The sequence below is a fragment of the Aethalodelphis obliquidens genome, unplaced genomic scaffold (assembly GCF_003676395.1).
Source record: "Aethalodelphis obliquidens isolate GAN/ISIS:26980383/991018 unplaced genomic scaffold, ASM367639v1 scaffold12, whole genome shotgun sequence".
Taxonomy (NCBI): Eukaryota; Metazoa; Chordata; class Mammalia; order Artiodactyla; family Delphinidae; genus Aethalodelphis; species Aethalodelphis obliquidens.
In genome coordinates this window covers 41183247-41197695 of record NW_020837956.1, presented here as the reverse complement: position 1 = coordinate 41197695, position 14449 = coordinate 41183247, and the positions used below count along the sequence as shown (strand labels likewise).

The 14449-nt window shown below is 48.9% G+C and overlaps 1 protein-coding gene across 1 annotated transcript in view; it reads left to right on the top strand.

Moving 5' to 3' along the window:
- Positions 1-13980, top strand: part of DCDC2C (doublecortin domain containing 2C) — a 52201-nt gene extending 38221 nt beyond the window's left edge. Inside the window, 3 exon segments of the mRNA XM_027113930.1 lie at positions 11109-11232; positions 13657-13756; positions 13953-13980. Coding sequence (XP_026969731.1) covers positions 11109-11232; positions 13657-13756; positions 13953-13980 — 252 coding nt within the window.
- Positions 13981-14449: the final 469 nt, after the last annotated feature.

Below are 14449 nucleotides of genomic sequence, written 5' to 3'. Positions count from 1 at the left end.
CCCTTGGGGTGCGCTCCATCTGGTGGGGACAGACACGTGGACTTACGTCATGACACAAATTGTGTATGAATGAGTCACGTGCATAGGATGATGGTTTGTAGGCTGGGGAGTGATCCACACGTGGAGCTCAGCGAAAAGGTGCAGGTCGTGAAGTGTGATTCAGAGAAGGGGGCAGACAATCCCGGAAGGGAAAACGCCCGCATGAACGCACAGGGTTCTAGTCCCACCGAGTTATTCTTTTCTGCCCTCTCCAGTGTTTTCACGTATGACGTGGGCACCGAAGTTTGAATGATGACTTATTTAGGAAAACACCTGCATGAACGCACAGGGTTCTAGTCCCGCAGAGTTATTCTTTTCTGCCTTCCCCAGTGTTTTCATGTATAGTGTGGGCACCGAATTTTGAATGATGACTTATTTAGCGTGAAGAGTACAAGCTTGAAATCCCATACTTTCCTGGTTTTGGAAGCCTCTGAGCACACAGGTAATTGAATCCGTCTGCTGAACCTGTAGTGCGGGTTTATCGCTACCTGCTTGTGTTCTGTCCTCATTTCGTGGTGGTGGGGTTTTGACTTTGGCTCCTTAGAGGTAGGGATGTAATTTTCTTTTCATTATAAGTTTAAAATTGGTCTAAAATGTGAGCGTGTTTGTTCCGATATTGTCTGCATTCCCTTTTCTCTTCTGGAAATGGATCACTGGAAAATTAATGGGTTTTGATGATGATATTTAATACTTCGGAGCCTTTAACAGAATGATCACAAACATGGCATAAACTGTAGTGTAAAGATGTGTTATTTTAGGAAGGTTAGATCTATCGCTGAGATTCTCCTATGAAGTCAGTGTGACAAGAGCATATAGCAGGTACAGCAAGCACATTTGTTCTAGAAAACGGAAAGCCCTAGAAGAAAACAGAGGGCATTGACTTAACAAAGGTTGGTGTTCAGATACCTGTCAAGGGCTTTACGGTGTCCGTCGTCCCTTATGTACGGCTCGTGGATCTCAGAACTGAGCACTGGACGAGTCCTTGCCCCATTTGAGGACTGGGCTGCATTGCTGAGAACGGAAACTGCTCCACGGGCCGGGCTCCTTTGTTTGGCTGCAGAAGCCTGGATTTTAGAATTAGTCACGGCAACTATATTACGACAAATATATTTGTTCCTTTATTTACTTGTTCCCAATTTTCCACGTCTAACTTACTAGACTTTCATCTGTTTTCTGCATGAAGTACCTCAATATCCTTTTGGAAAGTGGGGGGAGGAAATTTAAAAATCAACCTGGAAACCCAGGACTGCCCCTTGAGGGGGACATTGCCCTGCAGCACGTGAGGGGCTGTCGTGGACCCTTGGTCATCTTCCCATTCTAAGGCTGTTAGGTGGGCAGAGTAGCAGCTCTCTGTAAGATCGAGTGCTGAGTTTTCTTTTAAAAAATAAGTAGTTTTTTAAAACATTGTTAAAATTGAAGTATAGTTGATTTACAGTGTTGTGTTGCTTTCGTGTATATAGCAAAGTGATTCAGTTATACACATATGTGGACATGTATATTCTTTTTCAGATTATTTTCCGTTATAGGTTATTACAGGATATTGAGTATAATTCCCTGTGCTGCACACCAGGTCCTTGTTGTGTACCTATCGTGTATATAGCAGTGTGTATATGTTAATCCCAAACCCCTAATTTATCTCCGCTGCCCACTCACTATCCTCTTTGGTAACCATAAGTTTGTTTTCTGTGTCTGTGGGCCTATTTCTGTTTTGTAAGTACATTGTATCATTTTTTAGATTCCACATATAAATAATATCATACGATACTTGTCTTTCTCTTTCTGACTTACTTTGCCTAGTATGATAATCTCTAGGTCCATCCGTGTTGCTGCAAATGGCAGTATTTCATTCTTTTTTATGGCTGAGTAGTATTCCATTGTATATATGTACCACATCTTCTATCCATTCGCCTGTCTATCAATGGACACTTAGTTTGCTTCCTTGTCTTGGCTGTTGTGAATAGTGCTGAATGTATCTTTTTGGATTAGAGTTTTGTCTGGATATATGCCCAGGAGTGGGACTGCAGGATCACACCGTCTAAATCTGCAAGTGTTTTCTTAAATGTACTGACAGTATGAAGCAGAGACTCTGTCCTGACTCTTCTATGAACTGAACACAAATACACACAGAGCTTTTGACCTGCAGACTATCAGACTTGAATGGAGGCATCTGTTGATGTGTCTGGTGGTCCAGGAAACCTTCATGTGCTGGAGATACAGAGATGAGCTGAGCGTGAGTTTCTGCGAGTGGCGAAGGCAGACGTGCCAGTGAACAGGATACAGTGACTGTAACAGTCCTCACCGGGAAAATGGAATCTGTTCCCTGGCTCAGCCCAAGCCCCCATGTCATCTTGGATTCCACCGGCATCAACCCCTCCTGCTTGCATAATTCCAGTAGGGCAGCGATCCCTCTGCTATTAAACTGCCCAACTTTCAGGCGCACCTGTATCTCTCCATCAGCACTGTGCGAAGAGTCAGGAAAACCACAATACCTGAGATGGGAAAGTGGGATGCAGGTGGCAGCCTGGGAAGGCATGAGGGCTGGAAGGGCAGGTGAGACACTTGTATTCATAGGGATCCTGACCTCAGCAAGGGAGTGAAATGAACAGATGTGCACTTGAGACTCACTGCTAGCGATGGAATAAAATGTACGGACTGAAAACGGAGCCGGAATAGCCATAGCGGAGGAGAGGCCTGTCCTGAGGCCACTGCAACGCTCCCAGCGAGGGGCAGGTGGGGCGCAATTGGGTTCAAGAGCTGCTGCGTGTCACTGATTCTGTGACAGGCATTTTCCCCATCTTTGAGGCTCTGAAGTACGGGCACATCTTAGGCTGATGGCATCTTGGCTGTTGTGCTGCAGGTTCATCTGTTGTCACGGTGAACTTGGCCACAGCTGCTCACTTTACTGTCTCTCCAGTTGAGGAGGTGCCTGGCTGACACTACACATGGTGAGCTTACTTGCTGTGTAAATGTCCTCGAAAGGATTTTGCTGTGATTAGGAATTGAAATGAAAGTTATTATATACGTATGGAAATTCATAAAGATAGAAACAGAAAGATGTGCTGTTATTTGTTATTAGTGGGGTATATTCTCCTTCAATTCCATATGTTTTTGCAGAAGAACAGCCAATTCTTTTATGGACCCAGGAAAGGGAGATACCCACACATAGCGGAGCTATCAGCTTCAGTAACCTCTTACTGTGTAAAGAGCCATCCTGGGGACTTCCCTGGTGGCGCAGTGGTTGAGAGTCCGCCTGCCGATGCAGGGGACACGGGTTCGTGCCCCGGGCCGGGAAGATCCCACGTGCCGCGGAGCGGCTGGGCCCGTGAGCCATGGCCGCTGAGCCTGCGCGTCCGGAGCCTGTGCTCCACAACAGGAGAGGCCATGACAGTGAGAGGCCCGCGTACCTCAAAAAAAAAAAAAATAGTAATCTACCTGCCGATGCAGGGGACATGGGTTCGAGCCCTGGTCCGGGAAGATCCCACGTGCCATGGAGCAACTAAGCCCGTGTGCCACAACTACTGAGCCTGTGCTGTAGAGCCTGGGAGCCACAGCTACTGAGCCCGCGTGCCACAACTACTGAGCCTGCGTGCCTATAGCCTGTGCTCCGCAACAAGAGAAGCCCCTGATCACCGCAGCTAGAGAAAGCCTGCGTGCAACAATGAAGACCCAACGCAACCAAAAATAAATAAAATTAAAAAAAAAAAAAAAGAGCCATCCTCAAACCTAGGGCTGTAAAACAACAATGATTTGTTATTTCTCTAGGTTCTGTGGGTTCTGTGGGTTGGCTGGGTGGCTTGGGCCAGTTCCCCGGGTTACTTATGCAGCTGCATCTAGCTGGAGGATCCGCTGGGCTGGGTTGTGTAAGGCCATATCACCACGTCTGGAAGCTGGTGCTGGTGGTCGGCACCTCTGCTTTCCTCCAAGTGGGGGTGGAGAAATAGGCTGTCCCTCGGTGGAGAAGTGCGGCCGGGTATTCACTTTTCACACTGCCTGTGCATCGGGGGAGGGGCTTTGCGGCCAGGGGCAGCCCACCACGCTTGTTTGCGTTTTGTTGCTGAGATTGGTGCAGAGGGTTGCCTCCCGTGCTCCAGGCAAGAAAGCACCAGCCTCAAGATGTGCAGAGCAGCTCGGAAGAGAATTCCAGGGGTGATGGAGGAGCCCTCTTTCTGTCCCGTGGAAAAGCACAGGTGGCTTTGAGGCGGGAATGGCTCAGAAGAGCCAGACTCAAGATGTAAAACCTTGGGAGGATGCAAGTCATTTATTCATTGACTGTCTCCCCTTCCTTTTTGCACAGGTGTGATACTGATAAATATCTACGTCTAAGTAGTTCCAAAAGGCCTTTTTCAGGAAGTATAGATAGAAGAGAGAACTTCTAGGTAGTAAGGAAGCACCATGACACGGTTTAAAGGGCAGGCTGATTTCTTTATTAGCGACACAGGTCATGACCACGTGTCTTACGATTCTTGGCGTCTTGATTCGGTGAAATGGGAAGGAAAACAATGGGAAGGAACACGGGTGCGTCTAGATGGCCGTGGAGTGTGAGAAAGTGGAAAAGTCAGGGAGGACTCCAGGTTCCCCGGGGCAACACTGGTGGATCGTGGCGTCAGCAGCAGAGACCTGGGCCCCCGGGGAAGGTGGAGGAGGGTTTAGGTGTTGGTCCGTGTGTGCCAGCTTAGCACACTCAGCAAATGAGAGGCGAGGGGAGATGTGCGAGATGACATTCACGCAGGAAGGTTTTTGTTTTTGTTTTTTTGGAGCAGAGAAAGGTTCACCGCAGGGCCAAGCAAGGAGAATGGGTGGCCTGTGCTCAGAACCCCCCGAACTCCCAGAAAAGTGTTGTTGATGTCAAATAGAATCCCGTATAATGTGTAGTAGAGGACAGACCTGCTCCTGTATTTGTGTGGGATTATCATGGTGGATTCTTTAATGAGTAAAAAGACGAACTTTCTCTGCATCTAACTGGATGCCAGTGGGTGAATCTTATCTACATATTATGATAACAGATTTTTTTTTTTCTTAGGAAACCAGTGGCTCCCACCCAGGGAAAGCCCAGGCCTTAAGAGTAAGCGTTCTGGACTCTGACTTCCTTGGTTGGAATCCTGCCTCTGCTGAAGCTCTCAAGGTCTCTGTCAGTGAAACCTGGTTCCCCCCTTTTGCTTCCTGTTTACCCCCAACCAGGATTTCTGTCATCAGACTTGCCTCAGTGGGCATGAATTTCTAATTTAAGCTAGTATAGACACCCTAACAGAGTTCTAAAAAAATTGAAGAGTGAAGCTGTTGGCTCCTTACATCTAGATTTCCACTGAGCACAGAATGAAAGATTTAATCTCAATTTAGCAGAACTTTAAATCACACTTATGAAAATGCCCGTTTCCAAGAAAATGGCAAAGAAATCATATGGGTGCATTTTAACTGATTAGCACGCTTGAACCATGTTTGGGATGCAGTCTGCCTTATTTGATTGGCTCAGTTCACTTTATTGGTTGATTCAAGTATTTGAATGTTGGAAAACACGTCATTAGGAGGCTGCCAATGCCTTAAATGGTCCAATTAACAGAAGCCATGACTCTCTGAGTCCAATGAAAGTAACTGAATGCAGCTACTCTTACTTGTTACATCAAATTCAGTTTTATAGCAACTGCATTTATGGTGCAGTTACCTTCCAAAGAGGGTATCTGTTACCTTCCAGAGAAGTTAAGGTTAATTTAATAAGTGCTTAAAATTGCATTCGTATATTAAAATGAACATTTTAGGGTGCAAGCCTCTGTAAAATGTCAGTAAGTAGTTACTAAGCATTGTCTTTATATCATACCCGCAGTCAGAATGTTAATATCACCTACCTCTCTTTGGCTATAAAGCCCAAGTGTTGGTGGCAGACAGCAATGAACTGAGATCAAGCATCGGCACCCTAAGTGTGAGGGCGTGTGGGGTCTGACACCCACGCTTTAGTAACCGGGTTGAGACTGTGAAGTTCAGTGTGAGGTGTAAATACTTTGGAACTGACGTTTGCAGGCTGTTGATGTCAAGTCCACACCACATCGCACAGCAGTCAGGCGGTGTTTGTCGTCATCTTCCAGCAGCCTGGAGATGCAACAGTCAGGCTTAAGTGTTAGCAAGTCTTCTGTGTTAATAATTCTCAAAGCAGGGACTGGTTCATTGGTGGAAGACTTTGACCCGCGTTGGAGCCAGGCCGCTCCCTTGGGAGCCGGGGAAGTGCCTTCTGCCAGCAGGCCTGTTGTTTTCTACCTGAGGATGGATTGACTCTGAACTGCCTTGTTACGGTCATCAATTAGACGCTGTCTGATTCATCCCAGGTTACCTTGGGAGGCTGCCTTTCATGTGCCGGAGCCAGATGACCTGTTACAGTGACATTAAAACAGCTAGATTGATTGACGGGGGCTCTGGAGAAAAATAACATTTCTTAAAGCACCACAGAGAAATAAACCCAGTGTGCCTCAGGTATATTTTCCAAAAATACTTTTAATAGGAAGAAAGATGAAGGAAGTTGAAAGGAAGTACTGTGGCCTTGTAACTAGAGGCCACGATGATGTCAGCGGGGCTGGGATGTGAGGACGGAGAGGAGGGGTCGGAGGCGTGACGCTCATTTCCTCGTGTTGGAAAGCAGTGGGTTCTGATTCCCGCTTATCTGCTGTTTTCCAAGAATGGCTGTAAATCCATGTGGCTCTGACAATGAAAAGACACCAGAGTGTCCACACGTGCCAAGTGCCGGGCGTGTGAAGATGCAGGCCGCCCTGCCTCGGTCCTTGGGGAGCTTTCGGGCAGAGAGAGAGAGAGTTACGTAGTGGAAACTGCAGGCCTGTGGCCGTGGAGCTGTGGACAGAGCAGGCTGGGAGCGGGGCCGGGTTTCTCTCTAGGGACAAGATGACACTGGAGTTAGGATCCGCAGGTGAGTTTGCCGGACCCCAGAGGAGGGAGCCCTTCTGGAGAAACACAGGGATTTGGAAGCGCTGGCCTGTCGGGGAATAGCAAGGCGTGTGGGCCCGCAGGTAGGGGCCCCTGTGCCTGGGTGCGGTGCTGGGAGTTTGGGCTTCGTCCCGAGGAAAACAGACCTGGAGGGCCTGCAGAGGAGGTGTGCATGCCGTCCCCTCCTGGACCTGTGCCCCTTCCCTGGAGACCCCCCCCCCTTGCCTCCCACTGGTCCACCACCATTTCCCCACGGCTCTCAGGACGCAGACCTGCCCACCCATCACATTCACCTCCAGCATTTCATGGAGTGCTTCTGTCTGCCCCGCCAGGTTCTAAAACCTTTACTGGGGTGAAGCTCTGCAGACCTCATGACCACCCCAAAGAGGCAGTATTATCAGTCCCAAGTCATCGAGACGCCTTGGGACAGCGTGGTGGGGTGATGTGCTAGGTGCAGAGCTGCTGAGTGAGGGAGGGGACGGCGCTCAGTGTTGAGCACCTACTGTGTGCCAGGTCCAGGGTGGCTGGAGGGATTGTCTAAGAAAGTCTGAGACACGGGGCCTTTGGGCAAGACTGCTTCTTCCCCACCGCCAAGTCCAGGATCCGAGCTCCACCCAGGCTCTTACGTCCCTTTCCAGTTCCTGTCACACCTGTGCTGGGGACGCGCTGGGCGTGGGCCTGCATACACTTCAGGTCCTGTGTGTCTCGTCCCACTCTGCTAGGTGTGGGTGGTCACACTTGCTAGGTATGTGGGTCTAGTCTTACACTTTGTAGGGTCTTGATGTATTTCTCAGGAGTTTATTTACACGTTTTAAAGTGGAATTTGTGTAAATATTTTGTTTTCTTTCTATACTTTTTCCAACTTATGTTACAGTTTGCTCGTTTAAATAATTAAGATCATCTACTTAAATGTGAGTTACAGCTGGTTTCAAAGGTGAGCAGGTCAAGATTCATGCAGGAATGAAAGGGCAGTGCAGGGAGTTTGGTCACAGCTGTCAGTTTGCTTGTCCTGCCGGTGACGTTGGCTGGACGGACGAGGAGAGGCTGGTGGTCCCCGTCACCAACCAGGCAGACAGTTGTCCTGGGATCCGGCTGTGACACCCGAGATGGGACACGAGTGTGTAGGATCCAGTCAGGGACACGTAACCTTCACCTAATTATGCAGAAACACCAAGCCAACCTCAGATTCTTCCTATAAAACAAAAGAAAACAGGCCTGTGTTCTTCAAAAATTCAGTGTCACGTAAGACGAAGAAAGTCTGAGGACTGGGTCCAGGTAAAAGGGGACGAAGGGGACGCGACGCCTAAACACGGTGTGTGACTCTGGACTAGACTGTGCTCGAGGGAAGGTCCACAAAGGGTGTCGCTGCATGGAGACCAGATGGAGTGTGGATGGCGGATTAGCTAGAAAGCCTGCATCAAGGCCGATTTCTTGAATGGGGTGACCGTCCTGTGGTTCTGCAGGGGCGTCTGTCTCTGTTGTCAGGAAACCACCCGACGGTGTAAATAGATCACGTGTCTTCAGTACTCAGTCTAAGGGACTTAGCCGTAAATGTGCGTGACTCAGGCAACTTCCTCCTAAGTAGTTTAGAGAAAATACGTGTTTAATACAAACATGAATGGAAGCCACTCCTAGCAGCCCCTCACCTTTCCTTGTCTGGAGAATGCCAGGTTTTCAGCTGTTCTTCTCCGCCTCTGTCTGCATCTTCCTGCTCAGAGCATTGAATCGGCAGACATTTACTGAGCCACTGTTATGATCACTTAATTGAACACACATACATATCGAGAGCCTGCCGTTCGTTTAGGGCCAGGAATGTGCGGATGGTGGGCCTGGGTCCTGGAACTGCGTGTGGAGGTGTTACAGGACCCGGCAGGGGGGCCCTGGAGGTCAGGCGTGGACGGGGATTTGAAGGATGAGTCTTAGGTCAGGAGGCAGGGCACGGGGGGAGTTCCAGGTACAGCTGAGCTCTGTAGGAAGGCATGGGGTGTGCAAAGCCTGCGGTGAAAGGGTGTGAGGAGCGGGCTATGCAGGCAGGTAGGCTTAGAGCTTGAAGAGCTTTGGAACATCCTCATAAAGTTGGGACCACTCCCTGAAGTGTTTGAAAGGTGGGCGTGATCAGATTCACAGCAGCCCTGTTCACTTATGCATTCAGCAGTTACTTACTGAGTGCCTACTCTGTGCCAGGCACTGTCCCAGGCTCTGGGATCCATTATGAGAAAAGCAGACACACACACATAACCCCTGCCCTCATGGAGAGTCTAATGCCTCATGGAGACAGGTGAACAGTGAACGTATAAATAAATTATCTGTAGATTGAGTTAAGTGCTGGGGAAAATATGGAGAAGGGTAAGGAAGGGAACTTTTTTTTTTTTTAAGAAGGGGAGTCCAAGGTATTTTATGCTTCCATATTTTTTTTGTTGTCCTGTCGGCATACGATTCCTCTTGTCTGATGGATTGCTGAGGTCAGTGGTAGGGAAGTGCCCCGTTGTGAAAGGGGGACAGAGCACTGGCGGGAGAGAGAACTGCTGCAAAGTGTCCCAGGGAACCAGTGAGTTAGTGCATCCTGCCAGGTCTAACTCTTGAAGGATGGTACCTTCTTTGTTAATTCAGAGACATTTAAAATGGGGGGAAATAGGGAGGGAGCCGTCAGGGTGGCTCTTGCCGAGAAGGAGAGGTTTGAGCCAACGCTTGACAAGAGGCCAAACCCATGCCACTCTGATTTCCCTGGATTTCACAGGAATGAGGTGTTTTAGAATCTTGCATTCCCTTCACGTGCTTGTTAGGCAAAGTATGAGATTAAACAATAAAACTGGCTTAATGACGTGACGCCCGCCTTCACCTGCCGTCCTGCTCCCCCGGGAGTTCTTGTTTCCACAGCTCCTGGGGTGGTCAAACCGCGATGGGTGTGGTTTGCTCTGTGCTCTCTGCACAGCATCCTCGCTGCTTTTGTGTCCTCGTAACGAGGCTGGGTAATATTTCCTTGTCACTGTCCTCTGAGTGCTGTTTCAGAGATAATAAAATAAATATATGGCCTCTTTATCTTAGAGGCCAAAGATACGGAAAATGCTTGTGACAAGGAGATGTGAGTAACACCGAGAAGAATCTAGTAGGTTTCCCGAATCCCAACCCCCAGCTGCCTCTAAGGCACGAGCACCATATATCATCTTCTGTTTCTGAAACCAGTCCTGCAAAGATCTTGTTTCCTGTGTTCATGAGCATGATTTCAACTTGCAGGAAAGCCTCCTAAAATAGGTAGAAAGATTTTGCTCGGCTCCTATATATGTGGTTGAAGGACTATTTTCACACTTTAATTTCCACAAGGAAAAAAAACCCCTAGTAGTTTGCATAATACACTATAATGCCATATATAAATGGCACAAGGTAGGTGTTTTTAGTTTGACATTTTCTTAAGTGACACAGAGAGCTCACAAGAAATATCTATTTTTATAGTTTTGCCTGTATTCATTTCCAAATACTTCAGTAAAGATGGAAAAAGGGAGAACTAAAAAAGATGGCTTGTATATAAAGATGGGATATATCTGGGATAGAATTGGAATAGAATTGGGATGGTGCTAAGAATTAGTTCATCTTACACTGTGATCTATTTATGCTTTGTTATTATAGGTTATAGATTTCTTTAGAAATCTAAGTTCCCCTCAATTGTAACCCGCACACACCTGCCACGCATCAGTTTTTTAATCAGAGATGCTCCATCCTGCTCTGTGGTTCCAGCAGTGATAGTTTGGTGGTTGTTATGGAAGCGATTTTTATTAGGCTGTAAGGAGTATCTCTAAAGCCCCAGCGACCTCTGCAGACCTGCCTGTCCCCCTTCTAATGCAGACCCTCCTTTCCCAGGCACCACGCGGCCACCTTCATTTGGGAAGAGAATAGCTTCCCTTCCTGGTGAGCTGCTGCCCCCTGGGAGGAGGGAGGGGAGTATTTTTGCCACTTTACAGAAGAGAAATGGAGGCGACAGCCTGGTCCAGATGGTGCGAGAAGGGGGGCCTCTTGGAGGCACCTGGGTCCCATCCCACTGTTCACTCGAGGAGCGTGTGCTTTCCCTGGGCCTTCTCAAAATAACCGATTGGACTCACTGTACGCCTCCGTCCCAACACGCTCTTTATTCTTTGTTTGTACCTTAAGAGGATCCCAAGGTGAAAGAAACCCATAAATACGACAGCGTTCCACCCAAAGCACTGGATTCTATTTTTTACACCAAAGAAGGAAAGAAGAAACCAAAGGCAGAACCTTTAATCCACAGCGGGGCAGGTAATGTGAAGTTCTGTGTCGCTGTCGGCAATTCGAAATGCTGCCGGGTCACGAATCTGCTTTTCCAGACCAATTTCTTCCTGCAAAGATATGACTTGTAACGATCTGATTTAAAAACCCGACTCGTAACTGTCTGACTTGTTAATAAATTGTTCGGCATGTAGGGCCTTGGTAGGGGGAGTAGAAAAGTAAAATTTCAGGGCTGAGGGCGATGGGATTCTCCTGCTAGGAAGCCCTCCAAGATAAATGCAGGATTTAAAAGTAATTCTGGGTGCTTCCCTGGTGGCACAGTGGTTGAGAGTCCGCCTGCCGATGCAGGGGACACGGGTTCGTGCCCCGGTCAGGGAAGATCCCATATGCCACGAAGCGGCTGGGCCCATGAGCCATGGCCGCTGAGCCTGCGCGTCCGGAGCCTGTGCTCCGCAATGGGAGAGGCCATAGCAGAGAGAGGCCTGCGTACCGCAAAAAAAAAAAAAAAAAGTAATTCTATCATCTCTGTGGACCTCTGGGAAGGCATATTGTCCTTTAAGGACCAATGACACTGAAAACAACCAACAAACATCAACCTTTTGAGGGAAACATGAACATAAAAGCCATCAGAACCCACTGTTTGGGTTTACTTTTTGAGTATGAGAGACATTTAAAAGATTGAACTTCAGAAGTGATTTTAAAACGAAATAATTTAAAATACACTCCTTTCAGTCCTACTCCTATTCTTACTACTACTGCTACTACCAGTAGTATTACTGTTACTACCATTATCAGTACTACTGTTACTACTACAGTTAGTGCTACTGTTCCTACTATTATGAACTCTGACTGGGGGCCAGGCTCTGAAGGAGGTGCTTTCTGTGACTGTGTCATCTGCAGGTGTGATGGATACCTACAAGACTTAAGTCCCCTGGTTGGTCGTGGAGAAGAGAGGGAGATGGAGGGAAGGAGGGCTTCCATTGCCTTCTCCGCAGCATCTGACAAGTTTGCAAGTCATTTCTCTTAAGCTGTCTTCTCCCTCGGCTCTCAGTACCACACAGAACGACTCAGATTTTCTTCTCTTTGCTCCCCGTTTCTTAGCTTCCTGTGTTTGCTTCAGGCTACAGAGTGGGGCGTTTCCCTAATGCTTTTCTCTGGCTTCTCCCCCTCTCCTGGCTCTCCCCATCCCATGACAGATGCGTCATCCTGCTGTGCACCAGGCGCTGGTCCGGACACGCAGGTGTTCAGGCATGTTCCTTTCATCCTCGGAGCTCATGTCCTGGCAGGCGAGGCAGATGCGTGAGCACAGAGGCCACGCTGTTCTACTCCACCCTCACGGGGCTCATCACGGAGCCTACTGAACCTATACTACCTGAAATTCTGTAATATATTAACAGTAATAGAAAATTTAATCACCGAGTAAAATGTCTTTCTTGGGAAAACATACCCTCCAGGAGTGGCCTGGGCTGCCGGGGAGAGTGTGGCCTGCTGGGACTCAGATTCCAGCTGTGGCCCTCATGAGCCTGTGACCTGGGCACATTCCTTACCTGAAAACGGATGTCGTAGGTGTGTCTGAGGATTGCCATGAGTATTAATATCAAAGGCATAGGTAGAGGAGCCCCTGGGACACAGTGGGTGCCTGCCCTGTCCTCTCCTCTTCCATTCCTTATCCTCCAGCCCAGGGCTCGGGGGATGGTTCTTCCGGAACCGGGGCCAGGAAGGGCCAGAATGGACCCCGTGAGGGGTGGGGAGGTCCAGGACTCTTGACTGAGGAATGGGATGGGCTGTGATCACATCTGTCTCCTTTTGGATGTTGAAGGAACTGGCTAGCCCACTTCTTTTTCCTCTGCTGTCACCTGTTGCTTCTGATCGGGGTGAGGATAAACTTTTCAGGAACCTTGGGATTTTATAAGCATTTACTATTGATACATCCAGTTGTAGTGCTAATTAGATGATTTTGTCTGTCAGCCAAGTTGAGTGCCTTACAGTGTACAGATTCAACCCCTGTGTCGTTAAAGCCCGGTTCTTGAATATATTTTGAAGTAACGCATCTGTGTGTCCTTAAAATCTGATGTTGGTGTCTCGTGGTTGCTTTGCGTTTATTTCTAACTGAATGAACCGAGCACACACTTGTCAAACATTCACTGTATTTTGTCTCTGGCCTGAGTCCCATGGGGTTGGGACACAGGGATGACGGTGACTCCTGGGGTCTGGGACCTTTGTGGAGACAGTGCAGGTGTTGAGGGCCACTGAACCCAGCACCTCGAATGAAGCAAAGTCAAGGGTGGTCGGGAAATGCAGGGGAGGGGATGTATGGGTCCCGGGGTCCCTCGGCCAGGCCGCCTGACAGTGACGCAGGACGCTCCAAGGATGCTGAGTTGTAACTCTGGTTTGGCTCAGAAAAGGTATAACGAACATCGGTTTGAAAACCCTGCCTGCATTATTTTTCTCCAGATGGTGAGGTGTATGAAGCCCAGACTCCTAACAAGGAAACCCAAGGAGCACTAGAAGTTACGGGGGCCCCGGACGTGCATGTGGAGGTGCCTGTGGCCAGGTGGGTGGCGGGCACCGCAGGACTGTGCCCACTCCTTCTTACTGCTACTCCGTCAGCCCAGCCTGCATCTCATCCCCAGCCCCTCCCCAGAGCTCTCCCTGGCCTCTAGAATGTTCTTTGTCCCCTGCAGTTAGCTACTGCTCATCTTTTAGATCCTATGCTGTGCATTTTCTTGTCTGCCCATCTTTCCCCCAAGGCTCTTCTGCTACCAGGACCCTTCTTAGCACACGTCACAGTTCGTGACAGCACTTCGGCCTTATTTGGTTACTGTCCCTTTTCCGCGCTAAGCTGTAAGCTCCACAAGAAGGCCATGGTCTGCGCTGCTCACTTGTGTAGCCCCTGTTCCTAGCAGAGGTCCTGGCACGTAGAAGGCTCTTAGGAATCATCGGTGGAAGGGTGGGATGATGGTATAATCAGACCATGTGGTCGGGAATCATGCATCTGCCCCTTCCTAGCTTCCCGACCTCAGGCCTCAGTCTCCTTGTGCATGTGGCGGAGATGATGTCACCGTGCAGGTCAGCCTGGGCACCAAGTGAAGTGTTAGTGCCCAGTCCAGGGCCTGGCGCACCGTGGACCCTCTCTCTCTGTGTCCCTCCTCCTGGCCTCATGGAGGAGAGAGGTGGAGTCCTGCGTGGGACAGGACGACTGGAGGGGAGAGGTGATGGGGAGAGGGGCTCACTTTGAGGCCTGGTG